This window comes from Halyomorpha halys, unplaced genomic scaffold (genome assembly GCF_000696795.3).
Source record: "Halyomorpha halys isolate HHAL.00 unplaced genomic scaffold, Hhal_1.1 Scaffold806.1, whole genome shotgun sequence".
Lineage (NCBI taxonomy): Eukaryota > Metazoa > Arthropoda > Insecta > Hemiptera > Pentatomidae > Halyomorpha > Halyomorpha halys.
Window position 1 is genome coordinate 90,459 of NW_027113188.1, and position 13,799 is coordinate 104,257.

General features: G+C 28.2%; 1 protein-coding gene and 1 long non-coding RNA gene across 6 annotated transcripts in view; one reads left to right on the forward strand and one right to left on the reverse strand.

Moving 5' to 3' along the window:
- LOC106686299 (microtubule-associated protein tau) overlaps positions 1-13,799 on the forward strand; it is a 71,682-nt gene that overhangs the window by 50,274 nt on the left and 7,609 nt on the right. For 3 of the 5 annotated variants that reach the window (XM_067050764.1, XM_067050765.1, XM_067050766.1), the window contains exons 6-8: positions 1,391-1,576; positions 3,167-3,202; positions 10,407-10,559. In XM_067050764.1, coding sequence (XP_066906865.1) covers positions 1,391-1,576; positions 3,167-3,202; positions 10,407-10,559 — 375 coding nt within the window. Of the gene's footprint in view, positions 1-1,390; positions 1,577-3,166; positions 3,203-10,406; positions 10,560-13,248; positions 13,342-13,799 lie in introns of those variants that run through there. The other 2 variants (XM_067050767.1, XM_024358671.2) reach the window with 2 other exon arrangements.
- LOC136796605 (uncharacterized) lies at positions 875-13,252 on the reverse strand. Its single transcript, XR_010844345.1, has 4 exons — positions 12,804-13,252; positions 5,010-5,144; positions 2,232-2,386; positions 875-1,058 (listed from the first exon to the last, which is right to left on the reverse strand). It is a non-coding gene; the product is annotated as an uncharacterized lncRNA (long non-coding RNA).

The window sequence follows — 13,799 nt, forward strand, 5'->3', positions numbered from 1 at the left end:
TATAGATAATATGGGATTAGAGTGGTAACTATCTAAATGGAATTTTTAAAAAATAAAGGAGGGGTGTCGCAAGTTTTCAAACATTGGAATAAATTGAGTAGGATTGCTCAAATTAATTTGAATGAAATAAATAAATAAATAAATTGCCTCCAGGCCATAAATGGTTCAAGATGAATTGGCATGATTTCATGCCACTGAATGAAGCCTCCTTTAGAGCTTCTTCTCTTTAATGTTGCCATTTCTAAATGAGCCCCCTTCCAAATATATGTATATATATACATAAGTTGAGATGTAAATGTGAAAATAACTATATTATATTATTAATTGACCATATGTAATGAATAAAAGATGATCTGGATGGCAGTAAAAAAAGAAACCCAAATAGTAAACAAATATTTAATATGCACCAACACTTCACTCCACTTTGCAGTGATTCATCAGAGCTTCTATCTAGCAAGTAAACAAAAGACTGACTCTTTTGTTTTTCTCATTCTTGCTAGACAAGAGCCCTTATAAAGCCCTGCAAAGTGGGACAAAATGTTGATGCATAATAAATCATTTTTTGTACTATTTGAGCTAATATTTTTTACCCACTCAGAACATCTTCCTTCATTAAAAATAACTATAGGATGAACTTTACAAATGCTAGTGTGACAACAACACTATAAAATAAATTGGCACAATATTGTTTTTGTAAGATGAGTTATTCATTACTTTTTTGAATGGGTGGTAGTTTCTAACCCGATGTGAATTAATAGTATTTATTCATTCAGTAAATGGTGTGCACTATTTATTTAGCTCTAATCTAATTTGATCTAGAAACAGTCTGAGACAGCTGTCTCTATTGTGCTTATTGTTTAATTTCCAAGGTTAGCTACAATTCCCAATATATTGCAAAATAAACAACAAACCTGAGATTTATTACATAGAACTAAAGTTTTGTAAAAAAATTTACAAAATTAAATTTAGCTATTCTACTAACAATTGTAATTGATTCATACCCCTTTGAACCAGACAGAAATATTGGATTCTTAAATGTTGTTCAGCCATCACAATCTCTATATTGTTGACAGGAAAAAAAAGAAGAATCTAATAAATGTTTTATTTTATTTTTTTAATATTAAAATTATTTACAAAAAAAAATTCATATTGAGTTAAAAAAAAAATTTACTTCTGTTTTTTCTGGATTCTATAATTCTCTTATTCAAATTGAGAACTTGAGACTGTAGTTAATAATTTGTATTTAAACTATTAACTTTACAAGGACAAATTTGAGAATATGAGAAAAGAATTTGCCTCATAATGTTATTTATAAGAAGCCTTAGTGGTAAGATTTGATTTCAAAATTATTTCATGAATTGGAAACATATATATTTTTTCATAAATGTAGATACAACAGGTAAAACTTCAATGGAATGCGAAACCAAAAGTTGGTTCACTTGACAATGCTGCCCATAAACCTGGTGGAGGAGATAAAAAAATAGAATCAGTAAAATTAGATTTCAAAGAGAAAGCCAAACCTAAGGTTGGGTCAAAGGACAACATAAAGCATGTTGCTGGAGGCGGAACAGTGAAGGTAAAGTATACATTTGATATTCACCATATTTAAAATAAATTTAAAAACATTAATTAGTTCAGCATGTGATTAGATTTCTCATTGTTAGAAAGTACAAGCAGTAGCATGTTATTTGAATAAAAAACTTAAATTATGCTACTTTATGCTGAAAAAAAATGAAAAATATTTTTTCATAGAAATGCAATTTTTTTTTTCAAAATTAAAAACTATGCACATATGGTTGATGTTAGCATGCACGACAATTATTTTTAATTTTTATAAATGATGAGAAATATAATTTTAGCTGAATTCTTAAATATAGGGGTTCCCAAACTTATGGCTTGAGAAAATTTCCCAAGATAGATAATAGTAGCAGGAATAATTTAAACCAGAACACAGAATATAAATTGATAAATTTATTTTAATTGCTTCTGTCATAGAAAAAATATGTGACATCTATTCAGTTTATTTATTTTTTGGAGCATTATGGATATTTGAATATGGTTTTTATGTTTTTTAGAGCTACTTTTACACTAAAAAATGGTACTATATTTTTTTTCTGTTTTCCTGTTAACTGAGATCAGTTTTTTCCAATTAATCGTGGCCAAATTAACAATATATTCTTAATAGATTAGGAATATGATTAAAACAATAAATTAAGAAAACTTTTTTTTACCTTTTTTTAAATTTAAATGGAGGTTACTTCTTCCTTTTATGTCCAATATGGATACCAGAGTAACTTTTTTCTGATTATTTCAATATTAGTCACTTTAAAATAAAGTGTTTCATATCTTTTTTCTTATTCAAAACATTTCAAATTGTAAATAGATTCTAAAAAAAAAATTTAAACATAAAACTGTGAATATTATACATAAAACTATGTACAATATAGCTCACTGCTGCTTGTAATTTTTTTTAAAAAAGCAGCATAGATCAAATAAATACATAAATTGTTTGGGACTCATATCAGCTTTGGGAACCTCTGATTTAAAACATGTTATTCAAAAAATCATTTTTTTTGTTATTATATTTCTACTAGAAAGGATATTTGACAATTATTAAAATAATTAGAACTTGTTCCTTGCACTTATTAATTCTGAATTGGATCATTATGTTCTTAATTTGTTGATAAAAATAATAAAAAAAAAATAAAGATAAAAAATAAATAGTTCAACTGTAATAGATTAAGTATAAAATACCTTGACAACAAAATTATAGTAACTTCATTTTCTTTTTCTTCTTTATAAATTGCTTCAAATTTATAATTTTCTGAAGTATTTGAAAAAAAAATCTTTTTTAGGTGAGTGAAGTCTCTTTATTAGCGTCACATTCAGGTTAAGATAAAAATTTACATTCTGCATTTTTTGTTCATTTTGTCATTAAACAGTCTTGGGATGATATTGTTCCCCTTAATCTGAATGGTTTTTTGAAGCATGAAATAAGTTTGAACTTTGTTGTTGGTTTTTTGTTGTTTTTTAAATATATAAATGCAGTGCAAATATATAATTTTTTGAATGAGCTTCAACTTATTTTGATTAGAAATAACTTAGAGATAAGAATGTGCTCATAATAGAAATGCTTTGTGATTGTGATTTTAATAACATTGTTTAGAATTCCGACGAGCATCTAGACGGAAATGAATGTGACGTAAGTACTCAGTAAATCATCACATTATGGCACCTGTGTCCAGTTTCTAGGATTTTAGATGTCAATGTAAATGAATGTTTACAATTAGGTCATCAGAATTGTATATTCTACATTGCTTTTATGCTAGTCTAACCCCCTATTCAATAAGGATGTTGTAAAAACTATAATTTTGCAGTTTCTAAATTACTTTTACAAACCCTCAATCCTATATAAATTTTGATGTATTAATTTATAATTACATTGATGTTGTAAGACACGTGCATTATTGTAAATAATTTGAATCATTATACAGTAAACTCTCTCTTATCTTAACATTCTCTTAAGTGATATACTGTCTAGAAATTTGTCCCAAATAAACTACATATCTTGAATTACTAGATATTATAAAAATACAATTAATATTTTTAAAAAACTGATAAATTGGCACAAATTTAGCAGTCTAATCTCTAATTTCCCAAATTTCTTAGCACTAACAGGGTGAGCCTATGCTGAAGGAAACAGACTGCCATGAATATGAAATGACTGATTTTTTTTTAATCAAATTTGTTTATTTTGACTATAATTTTTATACTTTAATGATGATTTAAAATAATATGTTAAATTATTTTCAATCTTATAAATTTTATTTATTAAGAATGTCTTGTCCATTCCTTTTTATAAAGTGATAAATACTTTTTTTTTTTTTACTAAGAGATAATGTCCCTGATCTTGCTGGCATTGGTCTGTTCAGAGATCAGCTGATTTGGGACAGTTGACTGTATATTGCATTCCTTTTAAATTGTTACAAATCAATCAGTTTAAAAGCATTGAGAATTAAATTAATATATCGTCTTTTGTTATTTAATAAAATGTCATAACAATGTATTTAATTAAGTCTATATTCAATGTTTGTTCAACAACAGAATGCACAATGCTTATAATAAATAAACAATTTACAATGTATCCTAAGTTAGAAAAAAAATATAAAAGTTTCTGTCATGTATTAATTAAGATATAACAGACTAATATACCTCGTAACAATTTATTATATATATTATAAAAATGTTCGTATCATTGTAAACCACAAAGACAAAAGATAACATAAGGTTAATTAAATAAATATATTCTTTTTTTTTATAGTAAATACCTAGTTTATTGCACCCTCACCCTCTTTCAATTAGAATAGTGCCTTTTTTATAGCTAGTTACGTATAGTAAATGCTTAATGCTTTTGACTTTATGTACCTCATGCACAGTACACTATTAAGTATATTATTATATATAAGTATTTATTTGATAAACTCTCGAGTAGAAGAAAAGGAAGTTTAAGAAAAATAGCATGGTTTGTATCTTGTAAGTACTGTAATTGGTTGGTTTTAATAAATTTTAATGATCATTTAGAATGAAATTATTTTCTTCAGTATACATAATTCTTTATTTCATAAGTGGATTAACAAAAATAAACTAGCCAGAGCCAATAAACATATAAGTATTCAACATTTTTCTTGTTGAAGCATATAAAGAGTGAAAAAATTTTAGATTATCTTTATTCCTTTATCAATTAGAAATGAGCAGCTTATAACTTTTAACATAAAAAATGGTCAAAATGAAACAGAAATATAATAAAAGGTCAAAATGGAACAGAATAGTTGTATATTATTTATTTTAAATCCAGTTTTAGGTTGTCAAGTTATGTGTAGTTAGTTAAGGCACCAATTTAAGAGATTAGCTGCACTTTCAGAAGCAATATATTATAAGGTTATTACATATGTAAAATTAAAGTATTTACATAATTATGAAATTAATACACATAAATGTAAGAGGATTACCTGCTGATTGTGGTTCATCGCTTGGTCGCTAGGTCGTACTAGACTGGCCCATAATGGTGCTCGTAGCCTCTTAAGTAGTTATAATTTATTCAGTGACTAAATGGTAGCAGTTTCCCCACAAGGTCTTCACCAGAGCTATATATGCATAAATACAATTAGAGAGTCCACCTCAAAAGAACCAAAGGGACATGTTGGCCCTTACAAATCCTTAAGTATTGCCTAGAGAAGAGACTAAGACAGGGAAGACCTCGGAAGATGTGGATAGCGGACATCATGGAAGGCATGTTGGGATATAGATCAGATAGAGGATGACTCCAATAACAGAGGTTATTGGAGAGCAGAAGTACTTTGTATCAGTATGTGGCTTAGATACAGTACCCAAAAATAATTAGAATACGGTAAGCAGTGAGTTCATGAAACAAAGTTAGTTAGTTGGATACAGGAATTTAGTCAGGGTGTTGGTCAGAAAAGAACTTGAGTCGATATTTCCACCTACATTCCAGGTCTAAATAAAGTAAAACTATGTAGAATTACTGTAGGAAATTAAAATGTAATAATCATTTGATCATTATTTTTTATTATTATTATCATTAAGTATATAAAGTCAAAACTCAGTTATATGGAGCAAAATGTTGGCGTATAATAAAGTTTTGTACTATTTATTTCAAGGAAACATTTTTTGGATACCACCTGTACCATCTTTTTTCACTAATATCTATATATCAATTATTTGTGTTTTTATTTTATTTATTTCAGCTTCCATAATGTCTTTTAATTTGCTTATTTCAAACTTATATAGTTCTCTATATGTCTTTTTATACTCCTACAATAATTCTACTTTGTTTTGTATCTTATTTACTAAGAATCACAATGTGGTTCAAAACATTGACTTTCAATAAATATTTATTTTACTATTTTAATTTCTTATCTAACCAACCTCCATACAATGATATCCTCCTCTTTTTAATTAGCATGTAAACTCTTACATACTGTTCGTATTTTGTCTATAGTCCCAATCAAAACCTGTAGAGTGAGTCAAAACATCAAATAACAATAAATAGTGCACTGCTATAGCCTGGTTCATTTTGACCACCCTCGTGAAACTCATCTTTTAGATTTATATCAATGTTTCAACTACTTAATATGTATAATTTTGATATAAATATTTACATCCTATTTACTCAAAACATGGGATGAAAGCGTTATGAAAGAAAAAATGAAACAAGGTTTTATCCAGTCATATTCATCAAACTTCTCCATTTTGGAAAATTTATTAAACATTAGAATTTACAAAGATTTTCGATGTTAAATGATTTCAAGTATCAAAGTTGATTTATTATTATTGGCTGCGACAGTGTAATGAACTTAGCCCAAATAAGAAGTGATAATGAAAGAAGAACCAACATTATCATCAATCAAGAATTTCTCACTACATTCATTCAATGTTTGGATTGCTAAAAAATACCAATGTAAGTAATATATATGATTTAATTTTTGCATGATTTGACTCTTTGAAAACCAGTACTATTTTAAAAATGCATGTTTTGTTTTTTTTTAATGTTTTTTTTATAGCAGTATTTAATTTCAGGTAAATTGTTCAATTTTCCTAATAATTCTATTACAATAACAGTTACAGAACTTGTTCCTCCTTTCTAATGTATTTTGTCCAATAATAATAAATAAATCAGATAGCAGATATAAATCAGAATAAAATAATACAACTACAACTACTCCTCTCACTGGAAATCCCTTTTTCATATCTTTTAAATCTGTAACTTATAAATTTTCTTCCTTTTGGAGAAGATAAAATTGGAAGTCTCTGAAGTAATCATTTTTAATTGATATATTATTTTACTTACTGAAAGATCTATGATTGACCGTGTATTATAATGAAAGCACGATATTCTAGGTGCGGTCAAAGAAAAAAACTAAAATAGTCCAAAACTATTTAATTTGAGCCAATGTTTTGCCCATATTGCAGGGCTTACAGATAGCTAGTAAGAAGGAAAATGAGGAGAACAAATTTTCCTGCTAACCGGCTATCTGTTCATTTTATTTATCACCATTACCAAGTAGTAAAATAAATATTTATTGAAAATCAAATTTCGAACCTCATTGCGATTCTTAGTAAATAAAATAAGTCCTGATGAAGCCCTGCAATGTGGGGCAAAATGTTGACTCAAATTAAATAGTTTTTTTTTTCTCTGACCTCACTGTGACCATCTTCCTTTTATTATTTTATTTACTTTAAACATTTTCTGTGTCCCAACTATAATATTGTCCTAGTATTGAGAAAACATCATTGATCCAAGTACTAACAGTAATTAATTTTCCATTAAACCACATTGTCATTATTTGAAATCTAAATGTTCCATTTTTTTTTGTATACATTATACTGTCTTTTCACAAATCAGCTGTTGACATTTTGGATTTTTTCCCCGTTTTCAAAACATTTCTTTAAACTAATATTTACTACACTTATACAATTTATGTACTTTTTACACTCTATAATTATCACTAATATTATTTACCTTTTATGTTTTATCAATGTTATTATCATCATGTAGTAAATTAATTTAAATTAAAATGTTTGTTCTACAACCCCTATTCATTAGTTCAATTTGTTCTATTTCATATTTGCTCTATTCTACCTTAGACTTAGTGAGCTGTGTTACTATATAATGTTTACTATGCTCTCTTTTTTTTATTTTTTTTTATCTTTACATTTTTTTTATTTTCACTAATAATAATTATAATCAGCAAATGAGCTACAAAATAAAGCCATGGCATGAGATGGGGGGACAGCACCCAGTGGTGCATCCTTGTGAAGTTCAAGTAAACTATTTGATCAGACTAGGAGGTCCCCACATCCAACTCTTCAGCCTAGTTAAAGCCAATAATGTCAGGGATGTCATTTGGATTATCACCAAATTTATCGAGATGTCCAAGTAATTTATCGTGAAACCGTTTTTAAGTCATACAAATGTGGTTTTTCGGTGTGAACAGTCTTGAATGTGTAGGTCAGTGTAAAAAGTCTTGTTTGAAACGCAGAGTGGTGAATTCATTGTCAGTCTCAAAAATTGTGATTGAAAAGTATGTATTTTTTAATCTATGCAGGTGTAAGTCCATATGGGTGTTAATAAATAATTTTATAAGTTAAGGTTCTGTCCGAGGGATATTAAATATCTATTACTTCTCTATTTAAATATCTACTATGGTAACCAATTTTTAAAAAAAAATCATGGGATACTTCTATTATATTTATGGTCAACATGTTATTAATTTATTTATAACATTCATAATATCTGCATAACCCATAGATGTCCAGGCTCTATTTCATAATGAAAGCTAATTTTTTCAGCCCAAAAAATAATAAACCACAAAGACTAATACTTTATGATTCATAATGGGGGATGACTATTAGTTATATTATTGGAGTTAAAGCAAAAAAAGTATAAGGCAGCATTGTACAAGTCAGTACCAAGAACATACAACAAAACTAATTGCACTAGTTTGTACTAGATTATAAAACAGGACTAGTATCTGTTGATGCCCAGTTAACTGTTATTTTGTGTAAAGTGCAGTAAATATCTGGTCAAAGATATTTTTCAAAATAGGAAAAAACCCAAAATATCAACCGCTAATATTTGAAAACACCATGTAAAATATAAAAATTAATGTAAGTTAAATCTTACTACCCTAATTGAGGATATTTATTGACTGGCATAGATCCCCATTAATTGTTACTGAGAGCAGAATTAAGTTATTTAAACTAGTAATGAATCAAAGACCTCTTAATGACCATTCTTTTAATGTATTCCATAAAATAAAAAACATTGTCTTTAAGTTCTTAACACAATATTAACGTAATATACTATTAGGAAATAGTTAACCATCTAATCATACTAATAAGTAGCTAAACTATAAATATGACAAGAGTTATTGTGTACAATATCTGATTGTATCATGTGAAATGCCAATACCATTAATAAAATATGGGTAAATATGATTTAACCCTAATAGTTAATCAAAATGTGCTTCCTAGCTTCAATAAAATTTGAATTTTACTTAATCGCTGGACATATCTTTCCCACAACTTATTAATTTTATTACAAGTAATCTTGTGAACATAAAACGAAAAAATTATACAAATACTGTTTTTCTTGTTCTTTCCTCTCTTAGTGTAGCTCAGTGTGAGATGCTTTTCAATAGAGCCTGACCCAAAGATCCTGTATCTTCCACTCCAGACCTCATCTGTCAAGTATTTCATCCTAAGTTCTCCCTGGAGACTCTTCCTCTATGACAGCCTCATAGGCAGCTCTGGCTCTACGGTTTTCTGACATAGACACATGTCCATGCCACCATTTTCTTCCTGTATTTGACCGATAGGTCTTATTATACCTAGGCTGTCACTAACGGAAATGTTCATCACATTGTTTCTTCTCGGTTTCCTTCGTCCTCAATTCTAATTACTTGCATCTGACTCTTGTGTTTAGTCACAACAGTCCAAGATTTACTTCCATAAATCAAGATCTGGAGGATATTGTTTTATAGACCTCTTTTTCAGTAAGCTTCAAAATTTTTCTTCCTTTAACCTTTATTTAGGAAATTGAAGCATCTCCCTGCATTCTTTATCTCACTGTTCAATTTTTTTCTAGATTGAGAACTATGTTAATTTTCTTTGGCTATTCTTGGAAGTTGTGAAGATTGAACTGGAGGGTTCGACAATTTCTTCTAAATACAACCAACTTGACAGCTAATACTAGCGATATATACACATTACTTGGTGGAACCTTTGGAAACCTGATGGAGTGGTCTCACGTTTGGTTAAAATCTTTTTAGTGGTGTCTAGGATAGTTTGAAAATAGGAAATACTATTTTTATTAGTATAAAAAAGCATAAATTCACTATATTGTTATGAACAAATTTATCGAAAATAGGTTGAAAAGAAAATCATAAGTTAATAATTAAATTTCAAGTTATGATATGTAAAAACAGATTAAGTAATACACTCATGACTAGGAGCTAAAATGAACATTGGGATATATGAAATCCATTTAAACTAAAATCACCTTGCATACTTTCCATCTTAATCTAAGTTACAAGTTTTTATTTTTCCGTATGTTCCTTTGTAACCGTCCGCTGAATGGTCTGGAATGTACCAAAGAACTTAATCTTTAAATCTTAGCACTATTGAATGCTCAATCTCAAATGGAATTATCACTAATCTAATAGGAAAATTAGCCCATGAATATGTTTTATAATTAAAGTTCTTCTCCAATAATGACTTTGTATATTGTATTTACTCATATTTTATCATCACTCCCAAAATTGACATCTCGTACAATGCAACCACATATTTTTCCTATTTCATCAACAAGTCATCCTTGATTCTAGATCGAAGATCAAAAATTGGACGTGAAAGCTCAAAGTAAGGTGGGCTCATTGGATAATGTCAAATATAAACCTGGCGGAGGTGATAAGAAGATATTTGATGACAAGGAATACCTAAAGCAAATGGCTTCAACGAGCATGGACTCACTCAATCAGGTAAATTTTAAATTATTTTATACAAAATATAGAACAGCCATTTAGTAACAATAACAATGTCTTGTGATGTTTTGTTAAAGCTTTCATGCATTGCTTATATTCCACTTTCCCTTAGTTCCAATTCTTTAGACATTCTAATCATCAAATACTATCCTGCTAAGATCGACTCCAGACACTTCATAAATTTTTAATGAATATTACATAATATCACATTATTACAACAGAAGAACAAGTCTTCAGCACAATCACTAATTCTATTTGGGAAGTTTTTGGTACACCAACATATGTTAACCTGTCTGTTATATATATATAAAAATTACGATATAATAAAATGAACTCAGGAAATCTAAAAAGAGAGTAAAGTGATATCATAGAAATATATCACCAATTTATCAAGCTCAACCAAAAATATTAGATTATATTTATAGACTACTCACCCAGTTGTCTTGCATGGTATAAACCTTAACATCACCAACACCAAGCATTCTAAATGACACAATAGTAATAATAATACAATTATAAATTTTGCTTTAAAGAAAACAAATGATGTTTATTAGTGCTTCACATTGGTTTAGGCTTGATACCTAATCGATATTCAAAACTACCTTACTCGATAAGTTTTTGCAAAAACATAAGAAAATAATAAAAAAAAAAGTATCAAAATAATATTATTTAATAATCAGTAAATGCTGAATTTCAATTCAAGGAAATTCCAAAAGCTAATTTTTTTTTTTTTTGACATCATAGTATACTGCAAAACATTTTTCAAAACTTCAAAAATTAATCTCGATGATGAAAAAACATATTTTTTTCTTCATATGAAGTCCCAGTTATATGTTACCTTATTAGGCAAAGTGCAGACTTCAATATTCAGTACCAATACCTTCCCTAGATATTTAAAACAAAACAGCCAGTAGAAATCATGCTGTTCATTTTGGTTAGGTCTGGAAACTAATATACTAGGCTGCAGAATGTGGTGACATATATAACCTATCCAGTCAGATTCTAAAATCAGATGATCCATGAAAAAGGAACAAGACTATGATTGGTTTCCAGAACTGATCAATATGCAAACTAATCAAAATTACTCATCAGTCAAAAGATACTGGTTTGGAAAAATTTCTTTTTACCCCAACATTCTAGTTAAAAGACCTAGCTTAAAAATGTTCATGAATACTAGATAAAAACTAATAGAGCCTTTTGACTGTTTTAAAATATAGGCAATTTTGAAATTGAAAAATATGTTTTTAAATGTTTCTTTAAGAAAAATGAAACTATCATCACTAGTTGCCTTAGATTGTCAAATACAACTTTCCATTTATCTGAAATTTCAAATCGCAGTTGAATCCCTAAATAAAAATATGTTGAGCAAAATACTCTCAGGGATTTCTCTATCTACTGACCAATATGCCCTTGGACAAAGCAAAAGAATTGAAAAGATCTCAAAATAAATCTATTTCATTTTATAATCTAAACACAATTTAAATATATAGTATGATATATAAAGTAAATTTTAACTTAATTTAAATTGAGAGATTCCAAGCGAAAATCCCGTAAGTCAAAAAAATAATGAGTTAGAGGCATCATCATTATCATCACGTATAGTGAAGCATTGTGAATATGATTATACAACTGATCCTGTAAAAAAAAACAAAGGTCGTGCTATATAAGCCTCTTAAAATCTGTCAAAAGCCCCATGTCTAGAATGTTCCTAACAAAAACTCCACTAGTCAATGGTGCTTCATACATTGCTGGAAAAAAATGAGGTGACCGCAGTGCTGCTACATTTCATCAACAACCGACTAGTTTACTTTGAGTCCACTCCCTGTGTAATAAAATGGGATCCCGCACACAGCACTACTAAATCTGTTACTAGTTGTGGACTCATTGTGAATCACAGATGTGCATACGACCAAACGTTTTTAGATTCTATGAATCTCATTAAATTTAGTGATTATTTCGCATTTTTTTTGGGTCTGTAATGCAGTCTATTACAAACAGAAAGAACTTCAAGCCTGCAAATGTGGTATGACATTTCATTTTAAGTGAGATAGAATCTACACATGGATAGTCCTGTTGGATCGAGGTTCAACATGAGTTAACAATGATCAGTAAACATTCTTGTAAATTTACCTAAGAATGCTCCTATCCAGTTTAAGCAACATTTTACTTCGATTATCACAAGGTCCATCCAGAAATAGTTTAAAGTTTATGCTATGTTGTACATAACTATAACATTATTACCTATAGGATTTGTGAAGTATTTATTGAATTCATCAAAACCCCAATGCATTTTTCCTCCCTAAAGTCAGGGTATATAATTTGATTTCAGTTAGGTCTTAGCTTTTATTAAAAATTTTGATTTTCTGAGTAGGTTTTATGTGAACTTGCAAGTATAAATATTCCAAAAATAATAACAGATGGCTGAACACTTGATTAAATTGTAAATATTATTGATCATAATCCAAGATTTAACTTTATGTTTGGATATAACAAAAATGGAAAAATCTTATTTCAATTATCATTAGAAGAAAGCTTAAACACAAATGCAATCATAATTAACCATTGCTTATCCATAAATTCACACTCTTATAAAATAAATTACTAATTACACATTTATTTTTATAAGTAGGAATACTTATTGCACTAGCTTAATAATTTTTTTTCACGCTTTTGCTTTTTCCCGCAGAGCCCAGTGCACATGCCCCAAACTGATGAAAGCTAGTTCTCTACATCTACCTGCTTCCAGAGTCATCCCTACAACATACCTCGGCACAGAATCGTATATAAGTTTTAAAATATATAGCACAAGCTTTACATTTGAGTATATTTATATTTCATTTTAATAATACAATATATTTGTTCATGAACAATATTGAGTTACACAGATGTCCAAACAATTAACAATTTTCTGAGATTACACTAAACTCATTCGTAGTAGAGAGCAACAGAAACTTTTTCTGTTTGTTGAAAAGGGATATTTATATTACTAAAACGGATAAACTTAAACAAAATAACAATGCATAATAAATGGTAAATCTTTTGTTTCTATAATCATAAATGAGTACTTATAAACCTAGATCCAATTTTAATTAAAATTATTTATTATGTAATTGGGTGATTTTAAATTATTTTATTAATATTTAATTTATTTTTTATTATTTAATATTTTAATTAATTAATTTTGGATAACTTATGATAAGTATAGGTAAGTTAGGATATTTGAATTATAAAAATAAT